This window comes from Miscanthus floridulus, chromosome 11 (assembly GCF_019320115.1).
Source record: "Miscanthus floridulus cultivar M001 chromosome 11, ASM1932011v1, whole genome shotgun sequence".
NCBI lineage: Eukaryota > Viridiplantae > Streptophyta > Magnoliopsida > Poales > Poaceae > Miscanthus > Miscanthus floridulus.
The window spans coordinates 100,679,477-100,700,538 of NC_089590.1; the positions used below are offsets into that span (position 1 = coordinate 100,679,477).

The 21,062-nt window shown below is 51.1% G+C and overlaps 1 protein-coding gene and 1 pseudogene across 1 annotated transcript; one reads left to right on the plus strand and one right to left on the minus strand.

The window, feature by feature from the left end:
- The first annotated feature begins 7,635 nt into the window (after positions 1 to 7,635).
- LOC136494631 (uncharacterized) lies at positions 7,636 to 10,563 on the plus strand (annotated as a pseudogene).
- A 492-nt stretch (positions 10,564 to 11,055) lies between these two features.
- LOC136494248 (uncharacterized) lies at positions 11,056 to 20,901 on the minus strand. Its single transcript, XM_066490418.1, has 6 exons — positions 20,256 to 20,901; positions 13,587 to 13,837; positions 13,118 to 13,493; positions 12,846 to 12,977; positions 12,583 to 12,758; positions 11,056 to 11,937 (listed from the first exon to the last, which is right to left on the minus strand). Exons 1-6 carry the CDS (start codon positions 20,832 to 20,834, stop codon positions 11,814 to 11,816), a joined length of 1,638 nt encoding a protein of 545 aa, XP_066346515.1. The 5' UTR covers positions 20,835 to 20,901; the 3' UTR covers positions 11,056 to 11,813.
- Between the last annotated feature and the right edge of the window lie 161 nt (positions 20,902 to 21,062).

A 21,062-nucleotide genomic window follows, 5' to 3' on the forward strand; every position in this document is an offset into this window, starting at 1 on the left:
CTACTACTTCCCTACTACTACTGTCTACTACTTCTGATTGTCCGATCTGCTTATCAGCTTCGGACGATATTAAGCATATAATGTTCTTACATTGTCATGTTGCTTTTTCTGGGAAGCAGTACCTGCTTTTTTTTTGCCAAATCTCCCCTCTCCTCTATTTGTTGCCACCTTTCCTATCCTCTATGTTTTGAAAGCAGCACCTGCTTTTTTTTTGCCAAATCTCCCCTCTCCTCTCCTCTTCTTTGTTTTACCGAAGATGAAATCGTCCAAGTCCATACATTATATGGAATATGAGCTGATGATCAAGAACTTGTGAGGAACTTGGCATCATTAGCAGCCGCCCCTACATTACCTTCTCCTCTCTTCTCTGTTATGATGCTTTGATGCTCCAGGTTTAAGATTAGATGATGTTTGACATGTTTCTGAGGCCTCTACCACTGCTACTTCTCGTTTTTTTATATATTGTTGTTTTATAGGACTACTTTGGTTTATAGACCTTTTTGATTTCTTATACCTTCTCGCGTACCTAAAGCACACTTTCTTGCATCTATTAGAACAAAGCGTGAAATAATGTCGCGGACATCAGACAGTGCAGCCCGATGCCCCGAGCATGATGAGCAGCCAACCCTTGAGGAGCAAGCACTAGAGGACCAGCTTACTCAGGAATAGTTCAATAAGGAGGTACAAAATGATCTAGAAGTGATGCTTACTCAGGAGTAGTGTGACGAGGAGGAAGGCCCCGAAGGAGAGGCTGCTGAAGGCGAAGAAGAAGAGGATGATGCTAATGATGACTCAGAAGAGGGATATGTAAGTCCTGAGGATCCTTTCCCATGTGAAGCCAGAAGGAGGCCAACGGAGGAAGATTTGAACAAGGACTTTGACCCGAACGAGGAGGTACGGAAAAAGCCTTAGCTTGTAAATTTTGCTAAAGCTTTGGCTATGTTACCTCTGCTAACACTTTGACCTGTCGTATATATAGGTCCCTCCTGAAACTCGGAAAAGACGACGTCGACGTCTGCGACATCTCGCTGGACAAGACGGAGTAGAGGAAGGAGAGCAGAGGCAACAGCCACAGAGACGGATCACGATGCCTCTGCTCCACAACCTGAAGACACAACCACGACTACCAAGCCTAAGAGGAAACGAGGGGATAGAAAAGGAAATCTATATCCAGATAAGGCATGCTATGTGATAACGGAGGTCGGGCCAGTAGGGGAGGTCCTTGAGCCGAAGGAATTAAGAGGACGATTCCGTAATACGATCGGGGCCCTAGTAAGAGATAAATTGAACCCAGCAATCCCTAACTAGAAAGAGGTACCAGAGAACAAAAAGAATGAACTATGGGATAGGCACCTGAGGGTCAATTTTAGATTTCCGAAGGGTAAGCACGAACTGGTAAAAAAATACTTTCAGGATGATAGGAGAGGTATTCCAACGTTGGAGGTCGGAGCTCAACATGAAGTATATCCAAAAGGGGTTAACTCCCTTCAAAGAGTTTGGCAAAATAACTCCTAGTCAATGGGAGAAGCTCGTGGCTCAGAAGACTTCACCGGAGGCATTGGAGCTCAGTGCCCGTAACACCGAGCTGACGAAGAGGAACAAACACCACCATCATCTAGGCCCCGGTGGCTACTATGCCAAGGAAGAGCAGTTTAGGAAGATGGACGAAGAGGCCGCAGCTGCTAGGAATATTGATGTGATGAATCTAAAGGTACGCTCAAGGAACTGGATATATGCGAGGAGTACAGAATCATCCGACAGTAATCTTAAGTTTAATAAGCCGGAGACCCAAGAGGCGGTATCAAGGATACTAAAATATGCTGAAGACAAGGAGAAGGGCTCCTTCAATTCTTCTAGAGAGAGGGACGAGCTTAGCCTTGGCTTGGGAAACAAGGAGCACACAGGCCGCACCAGGGGGCTAGGGAAAAGGACGACCTAGAAGCAAACTCCACCAAATTATAAAGCAGTATCCAAATATTGATGACATCAAATGGTCAAAGGATTGCCCGAAAATATATGAAAGAGGCAAGCCCTTTATACCAAACCGGGACATCCGGCGCCTACCACTTGGAATGAGAAGGTTCCATGATTGGTACTTGCATGTTCTCCCAACGAGCATAGATATCATACAAGCATGCTTTCCCACCGGCATATTTGGAAGCCCAGCCGGGAAAATTGTCTTTGACTTCAATGACATACACACATGCTTTCACCTAGGAGAAATGGAGATGAATCTAATTCGCACGTGGTGCTTGTAAGTCCTTGTCCTCCCGATATGATATGAATGTAATCTTTGAATTTTGTTGTAACTAACCAATGCCGTGATTTGTAGAATGCAAGTGCACATTGTCAAACAAATGCCAAGTCTGAAAGCCGGGTATGTAGACCCTCAAGCTATAGCCCAACCAAATTTTAATTACCCTAAACAGTGGATAGTGGATGCCAAAGAGATAGCTGCTGCAAAGACTCTTCGGAAGAAAGAGCGCATCTGTACAGCAAAACTAAAGGAAGAGTCCCTTAAGGTTGCGGCATACATTGCTCTGGCTTTCAAAAATCTACAACAACACTCTACTATATGGCTACCATACAACTTCGAGTAAGTTCAACTATATACTTAAAGCTTTGTTCGATATATTTTATTCGATGCAAAAGAGCTTATCTAGTTCTATGATTAAATCCATGCAGCAACCACTGGATTTGTATAGTCGTCGATGTCGGGAGGAGCATGGCATGGGTCTTTGATTCAATAGATAAGGACCCGGCGACATACAAAGACTTCATATCGATTCTCAAGACGTATACATATCGACAATCCTCATTAGCTTATATGTTTGTATACATACTTGTAACGTTCACTTATGGATACTAACAAGTTGTATTTGCTAAAATAATTCGAACAGGGCATTTAGGTTCTATGTCACTCATCATCACGGAAGGCATAATCCAGCAAGAAAGAAAAAGCTGGCTATAAAAACACTATGTGCGGTAAGTGTAACTTACTTCTTCAGTACTCCGTTACATGGCTGTCAAAAGCATTACCTAACATTTTCATATGCAAAACACACAGTGCCCCAAGTAGAGGCATGGGAGTGTACATTGTGGATACTATATATGTTCTATGATGAGTAACACCAGTGCCTACAGGAGACACCCCTTAAGGGTAAGTTTGAACCTCTTCATCAGTAGTATAAAAACTTCGTACATGGTATGAAATACTAAACCAAAACTTGTTCTCTTGTAGTGGAGAGAAGAGAAAGGAATGAAAAAAGACCCATACAAGGATGACCAACTCTTAGAGCTCGTCGGCGACCTTTGTAACTTCATATTGGACCAGATTGTACACGTCAAAGGCGCCTACCATGACCGAGAGTCTGACTTAGGTAGAAATCCTCAGTACCAACACCTTCATGAGACTGAAAGGCTAGCTCTAGGACATTGATAACAATGTTTATGGAATTTGTATATTAAATGATGGATTGTATATATCCTTACGAATTGGACTTGTAATTGTAGTTTATATAATACTATTGTGCTGGTAGTCGCGTTCAGAACGTTGGTCGTGGGGCGTTCGGCAACGCGAACGCTGGATGGAATATGCGGAAACAAACAGTTCTGATCGAATTTGAATTGTAAATTTGATTTTTTTTGCGGGAAAACGTACTGTAGGGGCGGTTCTAGATTGAACCACTCCTACAAACAGGTATTATAGAGACGGCTGGCATTACAGCCGCCCCTACAAATCGATTTGTAGGGGGTGGTTGGTGATTGAGCCGCCCCTACAAATCGATTTGTATGGGCGGTTCGTAATACCAGTCGCCCCTACAATTCGATTTGTAGGGGCGGCTCAATCACCAACTGCCCCCTATAAATCGATTTGTAGGGGCGGCCTGGGAACCACCCCTACAAATACATGATTTGTAGAGACGGTTCGGTAGAGGCGGTTGGCCAAACCGCCCCTACAAAGGGTTACGAGCCGCCCCTAAAAATGCTTTGTGTAGTAGTGATGTTAGACTGTCTCCAATAAGGAGATCCAAACCCAAAATGGGTAGTGAGAGATCCAAAATCAGCCTCCAACATAGTACCTATACGGGAGACCTATTTTGGATTGTCTGAGAGACACAATCCAAATATGGGTATCATCTCTCCTAAAAACTCATTTACAGAAATGATTCTCTTTTAGGTCTTGTTGTTGGAGAAGATGCCGAATAGATATTGAACCTTTTGCCTGTAGCGCTACCCAAAGTACAAATGGGTCTTGTATTTTAGGTGGTGTTGTTGGAGATAGCCTTAGGGAGAACAGGCAGCATTGATCTCAGCAAGAATATAATTCTCGGGTGCAGCAAGAGCAACTCAAAATAATTGTTCGTTTTGTTCTCTTGGGTTGAACATCTATTTCTAGTTCTGGCCACAAGTAGCTATAAAATCCAGATAAATTTTGGTTGATGATGATACTAACTAGATTAATTCATCATGGAAATTGATTCCAAAACAATTATTTGTATCTTTTGTCGAAATTGTTAGTCGGAGTTTAACTTTATATATGTAGGCCGTATCAACATACAGTATATTCTAAACAACCTAAATTTGGAGCTATATATATACACACACGCGCACACACACACTCAATCTCGGATTCTCGGAATCAGCGTCTTGTCTCGAGATTAGCAATTATGTTTGAACGGTGCCATGCCTTAACAGTAGTATAATGTACTGGCTTATTGCGTAATCGAGTTATGCTTTGTTCCTTTTGAGAGCGACAGCGGCGTGGACCTCGGCATCTGGAGGATTGCGCCTCGTGCTTCCTCCAATTCCTCCCCTCCCACTCTTGTTTTGGCTCATTGCAGCAGATGCATGCCACACTGAAACTCACAGCAACTAAACGCCATCACTTTGTTCAAAGTATAGCTCGAGAGCATATCAAACTAAGCCTTAATTATAAACTCGACCGGAGGGAGTAGTAGTACAAGTACAAATTCGTGGTGGGCTATTTCTTTGTTATAACGAACGAGGAACGACTCAACAAGATAGAAGAATCGTGTGGCTGGTCGATGGAGAGGTTATTTATCAAAAGCGCAGCCTTTGCAGGAAACTTCGCAGGCAAAAGAAGCATAGAGCCCATGCATGAACAATCTCGGGATTCTACATAGGCTGCAGCTACCAGCTAGGGGCCGGGACACAACAAGATAAAAGCACAGCATCTGGGTGAGTGATCTCGTACTCGCAGCATGCATGCATGATGACCACACACACACAGGGGGCACCTGGTTGTGAAATTCAGACGGTGTGTATGTGTGTGTGTGTGTGTGCGCATGGTGCCTTGCTCTTGTCTTGAGATGCAAAAAGGATAACAAAACGCAAAAAGCAGCTTAGCTCTCCTGCTTTATTCCTTATTCCGTTGGTTGCTGATATGCTGATGGGATGGCTTTTTGAGATGTTGGCTAGCTGCTGATCGCATATGATATTGCATGTATGATTGTCTCCTCTCCTCTGCAGCTCCACATTCAGAGATGACTATGCAGGTCAGCAACTGCGACTGCAGGCATGAGGCAATGGCCTTTTGCAGTCTTCAGTCATGAGGACTGACTGACTAGTGGATCAGCACTGAAATGGATTGCAGCCACCAGCGGACCAGCCCATGCCCATGCCGCCCGCCGAGTGGGGATCCATCATCCATGCTGCATGGAGCTCCCAAACCTGCATGAATTTAGGGTAGGGTCCTCCAATAAACAGGGGGGGGGGGGGGGGGGGGGGGGGGGGGGGGGGAAGATGCAGCAAGCAGATCCATAGACATCACGTTTCAGAATCATGCATGCACGCAGCACGCTGCTGCAACTTCCCCTGCCATGGCCACTACCGGCGCCATGTCATGCCATGCCCTGTACTGAACTACTGATAGGTAGCAGCAAAACTTACTCCAATGCGAATCCGAATAATCCTGCATGTGATGTGGCGTCGCTCTCATCGTATACATGCATCACTCCCTTCTTACTACTACCGTCTGTCAGATACTCAGGTTTCAGTTTCACCGCTCTGCCTGCCTTGCTTGTTTTCTGCATGCCAAAAAAAGAATGCATTTTCCGCTTTCTAAGAAGTCAATCAAACGACCTAAAGTTTAATCAAGTTTATACAAAAAGATTACTGACAGTTATGATACTGAATAAATACTATTAGGTTCACTATAGAATAGATTTCCCAAAATAAAATTTTGTTTCTTTTCTGAAGCCAACAGGCAGGGTCCGTGAAAAGAAGGTGCCAATTTTATTGAACAGATAAGAGAGGAGTGTGACACGATAAAATCAGAAGCAGCTATGGATGGTCCAAACCAAATCCGCTCAATCACAATCCCGCTAAGTACACATCTGTAATAAGCAAGCTGCATGTTTGATTCCTTGTACATACTGTAATAACCACCATTGGGGCCTGCCAGCCTTTGCCTGCATCAACTTGTTATTTCGCCGCCTCTGCTTTTATTCCAGTGTCCTGTTCGCTTGGCTGATAAGCCATGGCTGATTTGTTATGAGAGAAAAATACTGTTCGTTGGCTGAAAAGGTACGACTTATAAGCCAAGCGAACATGGCGCAGATCTTGCATGCTAGTTAGTGACGCCACTAGTATCCAAGACCAAGAAATGCCAGGGTACATGCATGTGCTGTTCTGGAATCGATCAGCTCATTAGTAGTAATCAAGTACGTAGCGTGCCGGCATTGGTCATCTTGAAATCATCAAGATTTTGTCATTTGGATCTTATATATACTCCAATGTCTGTATGTACGTTCATCCATTCATCCTCATCTAGGATAGCTACTTAGCTAGGCAGGCAGAGGGGCGGTAAACGGAGTGAGTGAGTCTGCAAGCAATTTCAGTGTTTGCATGTAACTTAGGCTTGTACAAGTTGTACAACTTGTTCAGAATTAGCATACTTAAGTTTTTTGTCTTCCTCCAAAGCAAGCAAAGTTGAGACTTTTACTGTACTCCACTGGACGAAGCGTTTTGTTCCTATCCATGTTTTGAATTTCTCCAATGCTAGGTCATGGCTCATCTATCTAGAGATGTTTTGAATTTCAGTTCAACCTCGGTACTGGGCATCGAGCTAGTTTTGTTCCTATATGTTCATTGTGATATACGACGAATATAATCTGGAGCTCAGTAAACAAACCAAACAATATATTCACTGTGCTAGCTATAGAGTACTTGGGACGCCATCAAGGCATGGGATCAAGAACACCATCGATGTGTTTGTGTCATAAACATGCCATGCTGGATAACTCATTTATTAATCAAGCCCCAACATTGTTATGTTAGCTAGCTGCATGCCTGCATGCTCTTAATCCAATGACTAAATTACCTGGAGCATAAGCAGGTGCAGCTGCAGAAGCACAGAGCAGGGTCCTGCTCCTCCACCCTCATCAGATCACTCACTCCCCAAAACCAAAAGCATAAAGCTGCAGCAACACAAAGCCTCCTCCTTTTCACGTCTTCTCTCCTCTCCTCTCTTCAGATAGAAAGACAAGTAGCAGAACAAGCGCCATTCACTCACTCAATTCAGCACACACATGGTCCATCCTCGTTTCACTTTCATCATCATAATCCTTCGTACCTCCTCCTTCTCTCAAGTAGACTAGAACTAGTCAGATCAAGAAAAAGGGAAATCCCAAGAATAACAAGGCTAGGACTAGGGGGAAGCAGAACAAAGCTAGCAAGTGAGCTAGAGGAGCTTCGATCGCATTATCGCAATGGTGGAGCCGGGCAGATCGGCAGGCGTCAGGGAGGCCAAGAAGAGCAGCAGCAGTTCCAGTTCCACCGCTGCCGCCATGGTGAAGAAGAAGCTGACGACGAGCAAGAAGAGGCCGGAGAAGGAGGAGAAAGCAAAGAAGAAGCAAAGCAGGCAGTGCACGGAGCCGGAGAGCCCGTCCTACAGGTTAGCGCTCAAGAGCCTCTTCTCGTGCAGAAACAGACACGGCCACGGGCAGCACCACCACGCGCGGCCGCGGGCGCAGGACACCGGCACCGGCAGCAGGAGCAAGAGGCTGGGCTGCTCCGCGCCGTCCATCTGCAAGCTCAAGGACGACAGCGAGAGCAGGCACCAGAGGGTGCCCGTGCCGCCGCCGGAGGAAACCATGGGCGGCACGGCGTCGGCGTCGGCGGGCGAGCCCTGCAAGCGGCGCGCGTCCGTGAGCGGGAGCAGCGAGCGGTGCGTGAAGAAGCCCCTGAGCGAGGCCAAGTGTGGCACTGGCCGCAGCTCGTCGGCGACGGCGGCGAGCAGCAACAGCAAGCAGCTGCAGCGGGGCGGGTCGTCGCTGTCGTCCTCGTCATCGTCGGGCGGGTCGTCGTTCAGGGCCGGCATGCAGCTGAGGCGGCTGTCGGGGTGCTACGAGTGCCACATGGTGGTGGACCCCGTGAGCGGCAGCACCTCAATGAGGGCCACGGCCACCACCATCTGCCCCTGCCCCGACTGCGGCGAGGTGTTCGTCAGGCAGGAGAGCCTCCACCTCCACCAGTCCATCAGGCACGCAGGTTGGTTGCTTTGCTTCCTTCTTGCTGGTACTTAATGGAGTACAATTAAATCAATCAATAGAGTTGCTATATTTTGGGTGTCTAAATTTTCACGACCAGCTTTTAAAATTAAAAGATAATTTATATTTATTTCTATAACCAAACAACAACAAAATTACATATCATCCAAACAATAATAGGAAAATCAGACAAATGGAGTAATCCACCAACCAAAATCAAATCTCTTTTTGCAAAGCAGGCTAGGCTAGGTTGTAACTCCTCTTCTCCCCGGCATAATAATAACCATCATAGTTCCTCCTCATGAATCACCACAGAGGAGATTGGAGAGTGAGGCGAATCTGGCAAAGTTGTTCTTTGGTCGGTGCTGGCCGTGCTGCTGCTATGATGCACAGCCCCATCTCATGCTCATCTGTGCTGTCTTCTACTACTGCTGTTGTGTGAAAGTGAGAGCTGCACTTTATTCTTGCTGCTTTTCATGTTTTTATTTACGACTATAGCTAGCAAGCATACGATGTTGCTGCTTCTACTGTAACAGTAGAGAGCAAAGCAAAGCAAAAGCTGCTTCCCTTGCCCTGTTCGCTTGGTTGATAAGCCATGGCTGAAAGTACCGTTGACTGATTTGTTACGTGAGAAAAATACTGTTCGTTGGCTGAAAAAGTACGGCTTTGGCACCAAGTGCAGCTTAAGTGGCCAATAGAGGAGGCAGGAGATCCAACATTTCTTCAAAAAAAAAAGGCGCAGGTTTTTTTTTCTCTCAAATTTGCTTCGCCGCTTTTTTTTTCTAGGGGCAAAAATGTCTTTTTAACGGCCAGTTAACACCGTTAGCTAACGGATTTGACGACAGTGTCAAATTAGGAACGAAAGTTGAAGTGAGTGTCAAATAGGGAACGAAGAAAATTTCAGGGCCAAGAAAGGAACGACTCATTTTCCCAGTGTCAAATAAGGAATTCTCTCTTTCTGTTTTCAGTACTAGTACCAGTACCCATCAGATCGTTTAATTTGCAGCACGTGACAAGCCGGTCATGTCGGCAGTTGCAACATGCAAGTGCGGCTGTCTACTTGAGGCTTTGAGCAGATGGGACACATGACAACTGGGGGATATGATTTGATCAAATCGGCGATGCCAAGAACCGAAATGTTCCCTCTATGTTTGTTGTTTGACCTGACCACAACCAACTGTGAAACCGAACATGCTATTTATATTCAGTGTCCGAGCTTGGCGCGGGATGACACGAGCCGGAACATCATCGAGATCATCTTCCAGTCGAGCTGGCTGAAGAAGCAGAGCCCCGTGTGCAAGGTGGACCGCATCCTCAAGGTGCACAACACGCCCAGGACGCTGGCCCGCTTCGAGGAGTACCGCGACGCCGTCAAGGCCAGGGCAGCAGCTGGTGGCGGCGCCGGCAAGCAGCCGGTGGCGATGGGGGCCAAGAACAACAACATCAGCTCCAACAGGCACCCGCGGTGCACCGCCGACGGCAACGAGCTGCTCCGGTTCCACTGCGCCACCCTGGCCTGCTCGCTGGGCCTCAACGGCGCCACGCACCTCTGCGACGCCGCCGGGGCCGCAGCCTCGGGGGGCTGCGCCGCGTGCGGCATCATCCGCGACGGCTTCAGCAGGAGCGCCGGCGACGGTGGGGTGCTGACGATGGCCACGAGCGGGCGCGCGCACGACGCCGTGCCCGTGCCGGCGGCGGAGGGCGGCTTGGGTGAGGAGGCCGAGCGACAGCAGCGGAGGGCGATGCTGGTGTGCCGGGTGATCGCGGGAAGGGTGAAGCGGCCCAAGGAAGAAGAGCAGGCGGCGTCGGTGTCAGAGGAGGAGGAGGAGTACGACTCGGTGGCGGGATCGGCTGGGGTGTACTCCAACCTGGAGGAGCTGCTGGTGTTCAACCCCAGAGCCATCCTTCCATGCTTTGTTGTCGTCTACAAGGCTTAGCTAGCTAGCTTCAATTGGTTACAAATTACAAGTCCATGCAGTGGAATGCATGCATGCATCTATTGTTGTATTGTATACACGGAGCAGCAGCAGTAAGCTAAGCTAGTAAGGCCATGTTCCTCGTCTTATAATCCGTACTTTTTCAACTTGTCTTTTCAGCGTGTTACAACAGTGTTTTAGCTGTTTTTTTCAACGACGGGGCGATTGTTCTGTCTTCTGAGCGAGTTTATAGTGGCATTCATTTGCAGCAGCAGCAGAGTAGTAGTACTAGCAAGCATGTCATCTAGGTTGACTAAGGCCCCGTTTAATCCAAATTTTTTGGAGTTGGGTTTTTTTTATTACCCACCAACAGTATCCTGTCCTGTTCGTTCAGCAGCAGTTTTTTATACCTACAGGCTACAGCAAATGAAACCACACACCAGCGCAAAGTAACAAGAAAAACAGAGCCATGAGAGAGCGGCTTGTGATTGTCACACTGAGATTGCATACTAAACAATTACAGGCATGCAGACAGTACTTGCGCATGCTGATCTGACTTCCAAGAGCAGCAGCAGTGGTTAGATGTAGATGTAACTCGTATATATAAAAGTAGCAGCAGGTATAATAACGTTGCTTGTTGAAAAATGGCTTATTCAGCAATGCAAAATCTCAATGTTACATGTATACATTGGCACATCACTAGGGCTCACAAAGTTACAAGACATTTTACATGTCCCATTAAGCAACAATTCATGATGAACCTAATTTATTGATGCATGGTCACTTTTCTTCTTTACTGCTATTTGTGATACTCGTGCAAGTGTACTTGATAAATTATTCCATATGTTGGTGGATCATTTTATGAAGCTCCTCAGCACTACATGAAACTCATGCCTTCAAACAGATCAACAGCAGGTAACCATTATTGTTTTCACAACGAATGCACAGCTCTGGGTACCTTTTTTTTCACATCTATTGCAAGATTCAGCTTCAGTAGAGTTTGACAATACAGCTTCAGTAACTGTCATCAGCATCGCCGTCAGCCTACCCAGAGCAAGCCGTGCAACGTGTTGAGAGTGACAAGAGTCAATAAGTCGGGTTTTAACTTTTGGGCTAACCCAAGACAGGAGCGAAGACCGAGAGAGCACGACACATACACTTTTGGTACTAATAATAATACGAAAAACAAAACCGAGTCAGCAGCCGACAGTAGTACATACTGCACGAGGATGACCGTCATAATAAAATCCTTCCACCATAGCATCATGAGGGTAATTAATTGATCCCAGCATCAAAAGATAAATTGCTCTTCCTTCCACCATAGCATCATAAGGTTAGTTAGTTACTTGTCCCATCCCACTTCGCAGCATAAGACAATCTGTTCCTACTCCCACTCCACCGTTGCAGGCGGCTTAGATGTGATGTCCTGGCAAACACGGTTTATGCCCCGCACATTGTTGCAGATCTTGTTTACCACATCTACCAGGAATGCATGGTCAAAATAGTACCTGAAATTTTTTAAAAGAGAATGGCTTGATATGAGAAAATATGCAGGATGCAGTCAACTGTTTAAAGACACATCGCCTGCAGTTTACTGCTTAAAACAAACACTATGACAGGGCAACAGGAGAACTTAACATGACAGAGAAGATAGTTCTAAATATTCCAACAATTTGTACGGCTCGAAATAAAATTATATCAAGACTAGGCATGCACCATCACAAGGTCAATCTGTTCAATATATTCAAGATTCACTGTAAGAGAGCACCATGAGCACTTTGCAGTTGGAACACAGATTAGATGGCTTGGAGTAAGGCAAAACCAAATGGTTGACCTTAGTAGGGAGCACCTAGAGAACTTTCGGGTTGGACAACAAGGGCAACAAGGAAAGAAAAGGGCAAACCACCAAAGAAATGACGGAATTTACTATCTCATGCAAACATTTGTAGATTTTTACAACTGTAACCAATTAGACCATGAATGAATGAGATCCAATTATTGGTTCCCAGACTCTAGAGTGATAAGAGTGTGAAACATTACAGCACAGACAAAGAAAACTATCTGTATGACTGGAACAGAATATTAGTACAACATACCTAAAGTTTGCTAGGGGAAAAAAAGTGGAACAGAGTTGGAACTTCACTGGTACATACCAATCTGCAGTCATGCCATCCTCACTGGTGATTGCCCTTAAAACAACAGCATTGGAGTGGGTTCGCTGGTCACCCTGAACCCCAACTGTCTGTACTGGCAAGAACACAGCAAAAGCTTGCCAAATTTTATCATAAAGGCCTGCATCTTTAATAGCTTGAACAAATATCTCATCCACCTGAAAGACATAAATTGAGAAACTGTGAATTCACATAGTATATCCAAGGTGATATAGCAACATTTCAACAATTCTCAAAGTTCGAACCTGACGAAGAACCTCCAAAGCATTGCCTTGTGTAACATCACCTAGGACACGTACAGCAAGACCAGGCCCAGGAAATGGGTGCCGCTTCAAAAATGAATCTGGGACATTCAAAATACTCCCCAATTTCCGCACCTACAGACATTAAAAAAAATGTAAGAGTAATAAAAAATAAAGGTTCCTGGTTCCTTTCATCATACCACGCCTGAGGCCTGACCATGCAAGAAGCTAAGAAAATTACAAATTATATTATGCAAATTAATTCAAATTGGTACCTCATCCTTGAATAGGAGCTTGAGTGGTTCGATGAGTTTTAACTTCATATCTTTTGGAAGGCCACCGACATTGTGATGGCTTTTGATGGTGTGGGAATGTGTCCTTCCACTCCCAGGAGGTGGGCATGATTCAATTACATCAGGGTACAAAGTCCCTTGAACTAAAAATTCAGGCCTTTTCCCTATCTTCTGCTCCAGCTCGTGAGCAAATTCATCAAAGACAGCTATGAATTCCCTGCCAATAATCTTTCTTTTCTGCTCTGGGTCCTCGACACCCTTTAACTTGCTGAGGAATTGCTCTGACGCATCAACGCATGTAACTGGCAAGTGCAAATCGCTTTCAAAGGTTGTTATTACTCGTTCTCTCTCCTTGTACCTGCAAATGAGGTTGTGTTAGTTTCATTGCACACTGATTTGAGATGCACAAGTTCCATTCAAAAGAAACAGAACTAAGGCAGCATATTGTTACCTCAATAGACCATTGTCAACAAAAACACAATGAAGCCTATCTCCTATTGCCTTGTGAACGAGGGTGGCAGCAACCGTTGAATCAACTCCACCTGACAATGCACAGATAACATGCTCGTCAGGACCAACCGTGCTTTGGATGGTCTTGATTTCTTCATCGAGCACATCTTGCATCTTCCAATCAGCTTTGATCCCACAAACGTCAAAGAGAAAGCGGCGCACTGTTTCCATTCCTTGGGCTGAATGTGTAACCTTTACATGAGAAAGTTCAATACAGTCATGCTATGGCATCAACAGATCCGCAAAGAGCAACCAGATGGTATGCGAAGACAAAGCACGATGCTGTGGATACATAATCAAGAGTAATAATACCAGAAGAAAGGGCAGAGCATGCAAAAGATCATTTCTACTGGCAAGAGAGAATTAAACTACTGAGCTGATGTTGCTCCTGATGGATAAGTCTCATGTGTGGCTGGTCTTTGTGGGGCTATGATGCTCACATGGTCATGGTCCTTGTGGCTGTTTTTCTGTTTTTATGACAGCATCTTAGACTAGAGGACAAGCATCTTAGAGGACAGCATCTTAGACTAGAGGACAGCATCTTAGCTAGGACAGCATATTAGCTAGGACAGCATATTAGCATCTTAGACTAGCATCTTAGACTAGCATCTTGGCATATGCTTGGCTGGCTAGCAGCCTATAAATATGTAACCCCAACCCCTTGGGTTGGCATGGCATTTGTGTGAGCTTGTATGAGAAATAGACAAGAAAATTGCCCCAACTCCTAGTGTCATCCTCTCTCGATGAGAGTAAGAATTCTCCTACTACCAAGAGTGAGAATTCAGCGACTAACAAGTGGGTATCAGAGCCGTATTATCCTGTAGCCTGAGCATCTCTTGCTCATCTTCTCTCCCAGCCCCACAACAGCCCCAGCTGTTGGCAGCAGCAGCTCCTCCGGCCGCTCCTGTTCACTCCTCTCCCAGCTCTTCTGAAGCAGCCCTCTCCCCACGCAGCAGCCCCCCGGTAGCGCGTCATGTCCGCAGGGCAGTCTCAGCGCTCGGTCGCCTCGAGCACGCGGCGTCGGCAGGAGGCCGAACTTGCCGCGGCAGAGGAACGCGAGCGAGCGGCGGCAGAGACCGCTGCGGCGGCGGCAAGGGCGTCGAGGCTAGCAGCGGCGGAGCTGGTAGCAGCCAGAGCGGAGGCGGAAGCAGCGGCGGCGGCGAATGCAGCGCGTGCGGCGGCGGCGGAGGTCGAGGCTCTGCGCGGCAGCATCGGCAGCTCCATTTCCGCTGACGACACCGCCGACTCGGACCTCGAGCTGCTAGAGAGGGAGGCAGCGCGAGCGCGGGCGGCGCAGTGGACAGCCGCGCACGTCCACGAGCGTGGCGGCAGCCCAGACAGGCGCGGACGCGCTGGCGGCGCTCCTGGAGGAGGCGCGCACGGCGGTGGCGCTCCTGGGGCAGCCGCGCACGCCCACGAGCGCGGCGGCAGCCCAGACAGGCGCGGACGCGCCGGTGGCGCTCCTGGAGGAGGCGCGCACGGCAACGGTGGCGGACGGGTCGATGGAGAGCGCGGCCTTCACAGGCAGCGTGGCTCTCTCTCCCCGGATCGGTACCGACGGGTCGATGGAGAGCGCGGCCTTCATAGGCAGCGTGGCTCTCTCTCCCCGGATCGGTACCGTGGTTACCACGGGCTCCAGGCTGTTGTCAGGGACGTCGGTCCCGGCGGTGGGTGGCCTACCCTCACCAAGACCAACTACGTCGAGTGGGCTGCGGTGATGAGGGTAAAGCTCCAGGTGCGGCACATGTGGGAGGCAGTCCGGTACGGCGACGTCGACTACGACCTAGATCGACGGGCGCTGGATGCTCTCATCGCTGCAGTCCCGCCCGAGATGCAGTTCTCGCTTACCAGCAAGCGGACTGCCAAGGAGGCTTGGGACGCCATCGCTGCGGCACGCATCGGCAGCGACCGCGCCCGCAAGTCCACACTGCAGGCACTTCGCAAGGAGTGGGAGAACCTGGCTTTCAAGCCAGGTGAGGACGTTGATGACTTTGCTCTCCGTCTCAACACTCTGTTGCAGAAGATGGTGCAGTTCGGCGACGACACCTACGGCGAGGAGAGAGCTGTCGAAAAGCTCTTCCGCTGCGTCCCCGAGAAGTACAAGCAGATGGCTCGCTCGATCGAGTCGCTGCTGGATCTCTCCACGATGTCGATCGAGGAGGCGATAGGTCGCCTCAAGGTCGTCGATAGTGATGAGCCACAGTCCCTCTCAGGGCCCATCACCACTGGCGGGAAGCTCCTTCTCACTCGGGAGCAGTGGCTTGCCAGCCAGGGTGACCGGAGGAAGGGGGAGCCTTCTTCCGCGACAGGCGGCCGCAAGCGTGGCAAGCCACGTAAGGCGCGCAGAGACGCCCAGGCCGGGGCGCGAGGACGTGCCGAGGGTGATGCCCGCGGAGGCGCCCAGGGCGGCGCCGCCGGCAGGCACAAGCCGGCACGAGACGACGCCTGCCGCAACTGCGGCCAGCTTGGCCATTGGGCCAAGGACTGTCGACAGCCACGACGCGGCCAGGCCCACGTCGCACAGGCGGAGGAGGAGCCAGCTCTGTTCATGGCACATGCCAGCATCGAGCTACCTCCAGCGGCACCGGCCGCAGCGGCTCTCCTCCACCTTGACGAGCCAAAAGCACACGCCCTCCTCGGCGACAGCTCCGGCAACGACAAGACTGACGGGTGGTGCCTCGACACCGGCGCCACCCATCACATGACCGGTCGACGGGAGTTCTTCACCGAGCTTGACTCTAGCGTCCGAGGCTCCGTCAAGTTTGGGGATGCCTCCGGCGTGGAGATCAAGGGCGTCGGCTCCATCATCTTCACCGCCGTGTCTGGTGAGCACAGGCTGCTCACCGGAGTCTACTACATCCCCGCGTTGAGGAACTCCATCATCAGCTTGGGACAGCTGGATGAGAACGGTTCGCGCGTGGTGGTTGAGGACGGAGTCATGAGGATTTGGGATCGTCGTCGTCGCCTTCTTGCCAAGGTATCCAGAAGCGCAAATCGACTCTACGTCCTTAACGTGCAGGTGGCACAACCCCTCTGTCTCGCTGCTCGTCGGGACGACGAGGCGTGGCAGTGGCATGAGCGTTTCGGGCACCTTCACTTTGAGGCCCTGAAGCGGCTCAGTGCCACGGAGATGGTGCGAGGCCTGCCGTGCCTCGACCATGTGGAGCAGCTCTGCGACGTCTGCGTGTTGACGAAGCAGAGGCGACTCCCCTTTCCCCAGCAGGCGAGCTTTCGAGCCAAGGAGAGGCTCGAGCTCGTGCACGGGGACTTGTGTGGCCCGGTGACACCGGCCACACCGGGAGGACGACGCTACTTCCTGCTGCTCGTCGACGACCTCTCCCGCTACATGTGGGTGATGGTCCTCGGCAGCAAGGGAGAGGCTGCGGACGCCATCAGACGCGCGCAGGCTTCTGCGGAGGCGGAGTGCGGCCGCAAGCTGCGCGTGCTGCGCACCGACAACGGCGGCGAATTCACGGCGGCTGAATTCGCGTCGTACTGCGCTGACGAGGGCATTCAGCGCCACTACTCCGCGCCGTACAGCCCGCAGCAGAACGGCGTCGTCGAGCGGCGCAACCAGACGGTTGTGGGGATGGCTCGGGCCCTCCTCAAGCAGAGGGGGATGCCGGCTGTCTTCTGGGGAGAGGCGGTGGTGACGGCCGTCTACATCCTCAACCGCTCGCCTACCAAGGCGCTCGACGGCAGGACGCCGTACGAGGCTTGGCATGGGCGCAAGCCGGCGGTCTCCCACTTGCGGGTCTTCGGCTGCCTCGCGTTCGCCAAGGAGCTTGGCCACATCAGCAAGCTCGACGACAGGAGCACTCCGGGAGTGTTCATCGGCTACGCGGAGGGCTCGAAGGCCTACCGCATCCTCGACCCGAAGACACAGCGTGTGCGCACGGCGCGCGACGTTGTGTTCGACGAAGGGCGAGGATGGGCGTGGGACAAGGCGGTGGACGATGGCTCGGCTCCGACTTACGACGACTTCACTGTCGAGTACGTCCACTTCGAGGGAGCTGGGGGAGTAGGCAGCTCTTCTTCGGCGAGCGCGTCTACCCCAATCCCCGAGCCTCCACCGACCCCGGCGCCTGCTACTCCGACAGCTCCACGCTCTCCAGCCAGGACCTCGGCTGCGATGAGTTCTTCGCCGGCTTCACCACAGCCGGCAACGCCACGCACTCCAGCACCGACAGGCACCTCTCCGGGCACGTCTACTCCAACACCAGCTCGTGTCGAGCATAGCCCGGTTGAGCTCGCTACTCCGCTCTCTCACGACGAGGAGCGCATCGACGCGTACCACGACGGCGAGCCGTTGCGGTACCGTACGATGGAGAACCTTCTCGGCGACCAGTTGGTGCCGGGACTGGTGCCTCATGACCTGGAGGACCTGGAGGCGCAGTTGCACCTTGCGTGTGACGACGGCGAGCCTCGGTCGTTCGCAGAGGCCGAGAGACACGCGGCATGGCGCGCCGCGATGCAGTTGGAGATGGATGCGGTTGAGAAGAACCGCACCTGGGAGCTTGCTGACCTTCCTCGTGGTCATCGCGCGATCACCCTTAAGTGGGTGTACAAGCTGAAGAGGGATGAAGCCGGTGCCATCGTCAAGCACAAGGCTCGCTTGGTGGCACGAGGTTTCGTGCAGCAGGAGGGGGTCGACTTCGACGACGCCTTTGCTCCCGTGGCACGGATGGAGTCCGTGCGACTCCTCCTTGCGCTAGCTGCCCAGGAGGGCTGGCGTGTTCATCACATGGACGTCAAGTCGGCGTTCCTTAACGGCGACTTGAAGGAGGAGGTCTACGTGCACCAGCCGCCGGGATTTGCGATCCCCGGCAAGGAGGGCAAGGTGCTCCGCCTGCGCAAGGCCCTCTATGGCTTGCGACAGGCACCGAGGGCGTGGAATGCCAAGCTGGATTCCACGCTAAAGGGGATGGGCTTCGAGCAAAGCCCGCACGAGGCGGCCATCTACCGACGGGGCAATGGAGGTAATGCCCTGTTGGTGGGTGTCTACGTCGACGACTTGGTGATCACCGGCACCAAGGATGCGGAGGTGGCGGCATTCAAGGAAGAGATGAAGGCCACCTTCCAGATGAGTGACCTGGGGCCTCTCTCCTTCTACCTGGGAATCGAGGTACACCAGGATGACTCTGGGATCACGCTTCGACAGACCGCCTACGCCAAGCGCGTCGTTGAGCTAGCTGGGCTCACCGACTGCAACCCAGCTCTCACTCCGATGGAGGAGAGGCTGAAGCTGAGCCGCGACAGCACGACGGAGGAGGTGGACGCTACGCAGTACCGGCGTCTTGTGGGGAGCCTTCGCTACCTCGCCCACACACGGCCGGACTTGGCATTCTCCGTCGGCTACGTTAGTCGGTTCATGCAGCGACCGACGACGGAGCACCAGCAGGCTGTGAAGAGGATCATCCGCTACGTTGCGGGGACTCTCGACCACGGCCTCTACTACCCGAGGTGCCCTGGGGCGGCACACTTCGTCGGGTACAGCGACAGCGACCACGCCGGCGACATCGACACCAGCAAGAGCACGAGCGGGATCCTCTTCTTCCTCGGCAAGTGCCTCGTTAGCTGGCAGTCGGTCAAGCAGCAGGTGGTGGCCCTGTCCAGCTACGAGGCCGAGTACATAGCGGCCTCCACCGCTTCGACTCAGGCGCTCTGGCTCGCTCGACTGCTTGGTGATCTCCTCGGCAGAGACACTAGAGCGGTGGAGCTCAGGGTGGACAGCAAGTCCGCTCTGGCCCTGGCAAAGAACCCCGTGTTCCATGAACGCAGCAAGCACATCCGGGTGAGGTACCACTTCATCCGAAGCTGTTTGGAGGAAGAGAGCATCAAGGCAAGCTACATCAACACCAAAGGACCAGCTTGCGGACCTGCTCACCAAGCCCCTTGGGAGGATCAAGTTCCTTGAGCTCTGCTCCAGGACCGGGATGGTTCAACTCTCCCACAAGACGACGCACAAGACTTAGGGGGAGAATGATGGATAAGTCTCATGTGTGGCTGGTCTTTGTGAGGCTATGATGCTCACATGGTCATGGTCCTTGTGGCTGTTTTTCTGTTTTTATGACAGCATCTTAGACTAGAGGACAGCATCTTAGAGGACAGCATCTTAGACTAGAGGACAGCATCTTAGCTAGGACAGCATATTAGCTAGGACAGCATATTAGCATCTTAGACTAGCATCTTAGACTAGCATCTTGGCATATGCTTGGCTGGCTAGCAGCCTATAAATATGTAACCCCAACCCCTTGGGTTGGCATGGCATTTGTGTGAGCTTGTGTGAGAAATAGACAAGAAAATTGCCCCAACTCCTAGTGTCATCCTCTCTCGATGAGAGTAAGAATTCTCCTACTACCAAGAGTGAGAATTCAGCGACTAACAGCTCCATAGGATGAATGAACGAAATAAATGAGCAGTGGTCTGAACCAAGAAGACCAATATTTGATTGAAATAAAAAAAACAATATCTATGCTGGTGAACTGATGAAGCAGTTAAATAGGCCTGGAATGGTCAAACAGTACCATTTACTGTAGCATGGCAAAATTTGTAGCTTCGCATAGAATGACGTTCGTCATAGTAAGTAATCAGACATAACGGTTGCTACCTCTGGGTGGTATTGGAGCCCATAAAAGCGCTTCTCCCGGTACTCGATGGCGGCGACGGCGCCCTGCACGCTGCGCGCAACCACCTCGAAGCCTTCGGGCAGCCTGACCACCTCGTCGCCATGGCTCATCCACACCGTCTGGCGCTTCCCCGTCTCCGCCTCCCCGTATAGCGCGGAGGAGGCCGCTGTCACCTCAACGTCCATCTTCCCGTACTCCTGGCGCTCCCCGGGGACGACGGCGCCGCCGAGGGACTGCACGAGGAGCTGCATCCCGTAGCAGACGCCGAGCACGTGCGCGCCCGCGGCGGCCGCGAAGTCCAGGAACCCCTCGGGAAAAGCAGGCGCCCCGGCGGCGTGGACGGAGTGGGGCCCGCCGGAGAGGATGACGGCGCGCGGTCGGAGGCCCTCCAGGGAGGCGAGCGGCGCCGTGCCGGACACGCAGAGGGAGAGGACGCCGAGCTGGCGCACGCGGCGGGTGATGAGGTGGGTGTACTGCGAGCCGTAGTCGAGGATGAGGACGAGGTTCTCGCCGGAGCCGGCGGACACCGGGAGCACGGAGGCGGCGGCAGTGGAGCCCATGGCGTTTGGCGGCTGGGAGCAGAGGGGGTTAGGGTTTGGGTGCGCGCCAATTGCTGTGGGTGTTCGTGCCGAAGAGTGTGTGTGGATTGTGTTTCCTAACTATATAAAGATGGGGGAATGGGAGACTGGTCCAAGCCCAGCAAGTAGACTCAACTGGGCCGTCCTGCTCTGTCAAGGTTGCCCGGGCCCCGAGCTGGTTTGGAAGTTGGGGCCTCTGGGCCTTGGGCC

Excerpts from the sequence above, each read along its gene's own strand:
- LOC136494248 (XM_066490418.1), bottom strand. The coding sequence starts at position 20,834 with ATGGGCTCCACTGCCGCCGCCTCCGTGCTCCCGGTGTCCGCCGGCTCC. Across the intron at positions 13,838-20,255 it reads GGCTCCAATACCACCCAGAG|GTTACACATTCAGCCCAAGG; the intron begins GTAGCAACCGTT and ends TCTCATGTAAAG. Across the intron at positions 12,759-12,845 it reads CTTTGGAGGTTCTTCGTCAG|GTGGATGAGATATTTGTTCA; the intron begins GTTCGAACTTTG and ends TATGTCTTTCAG.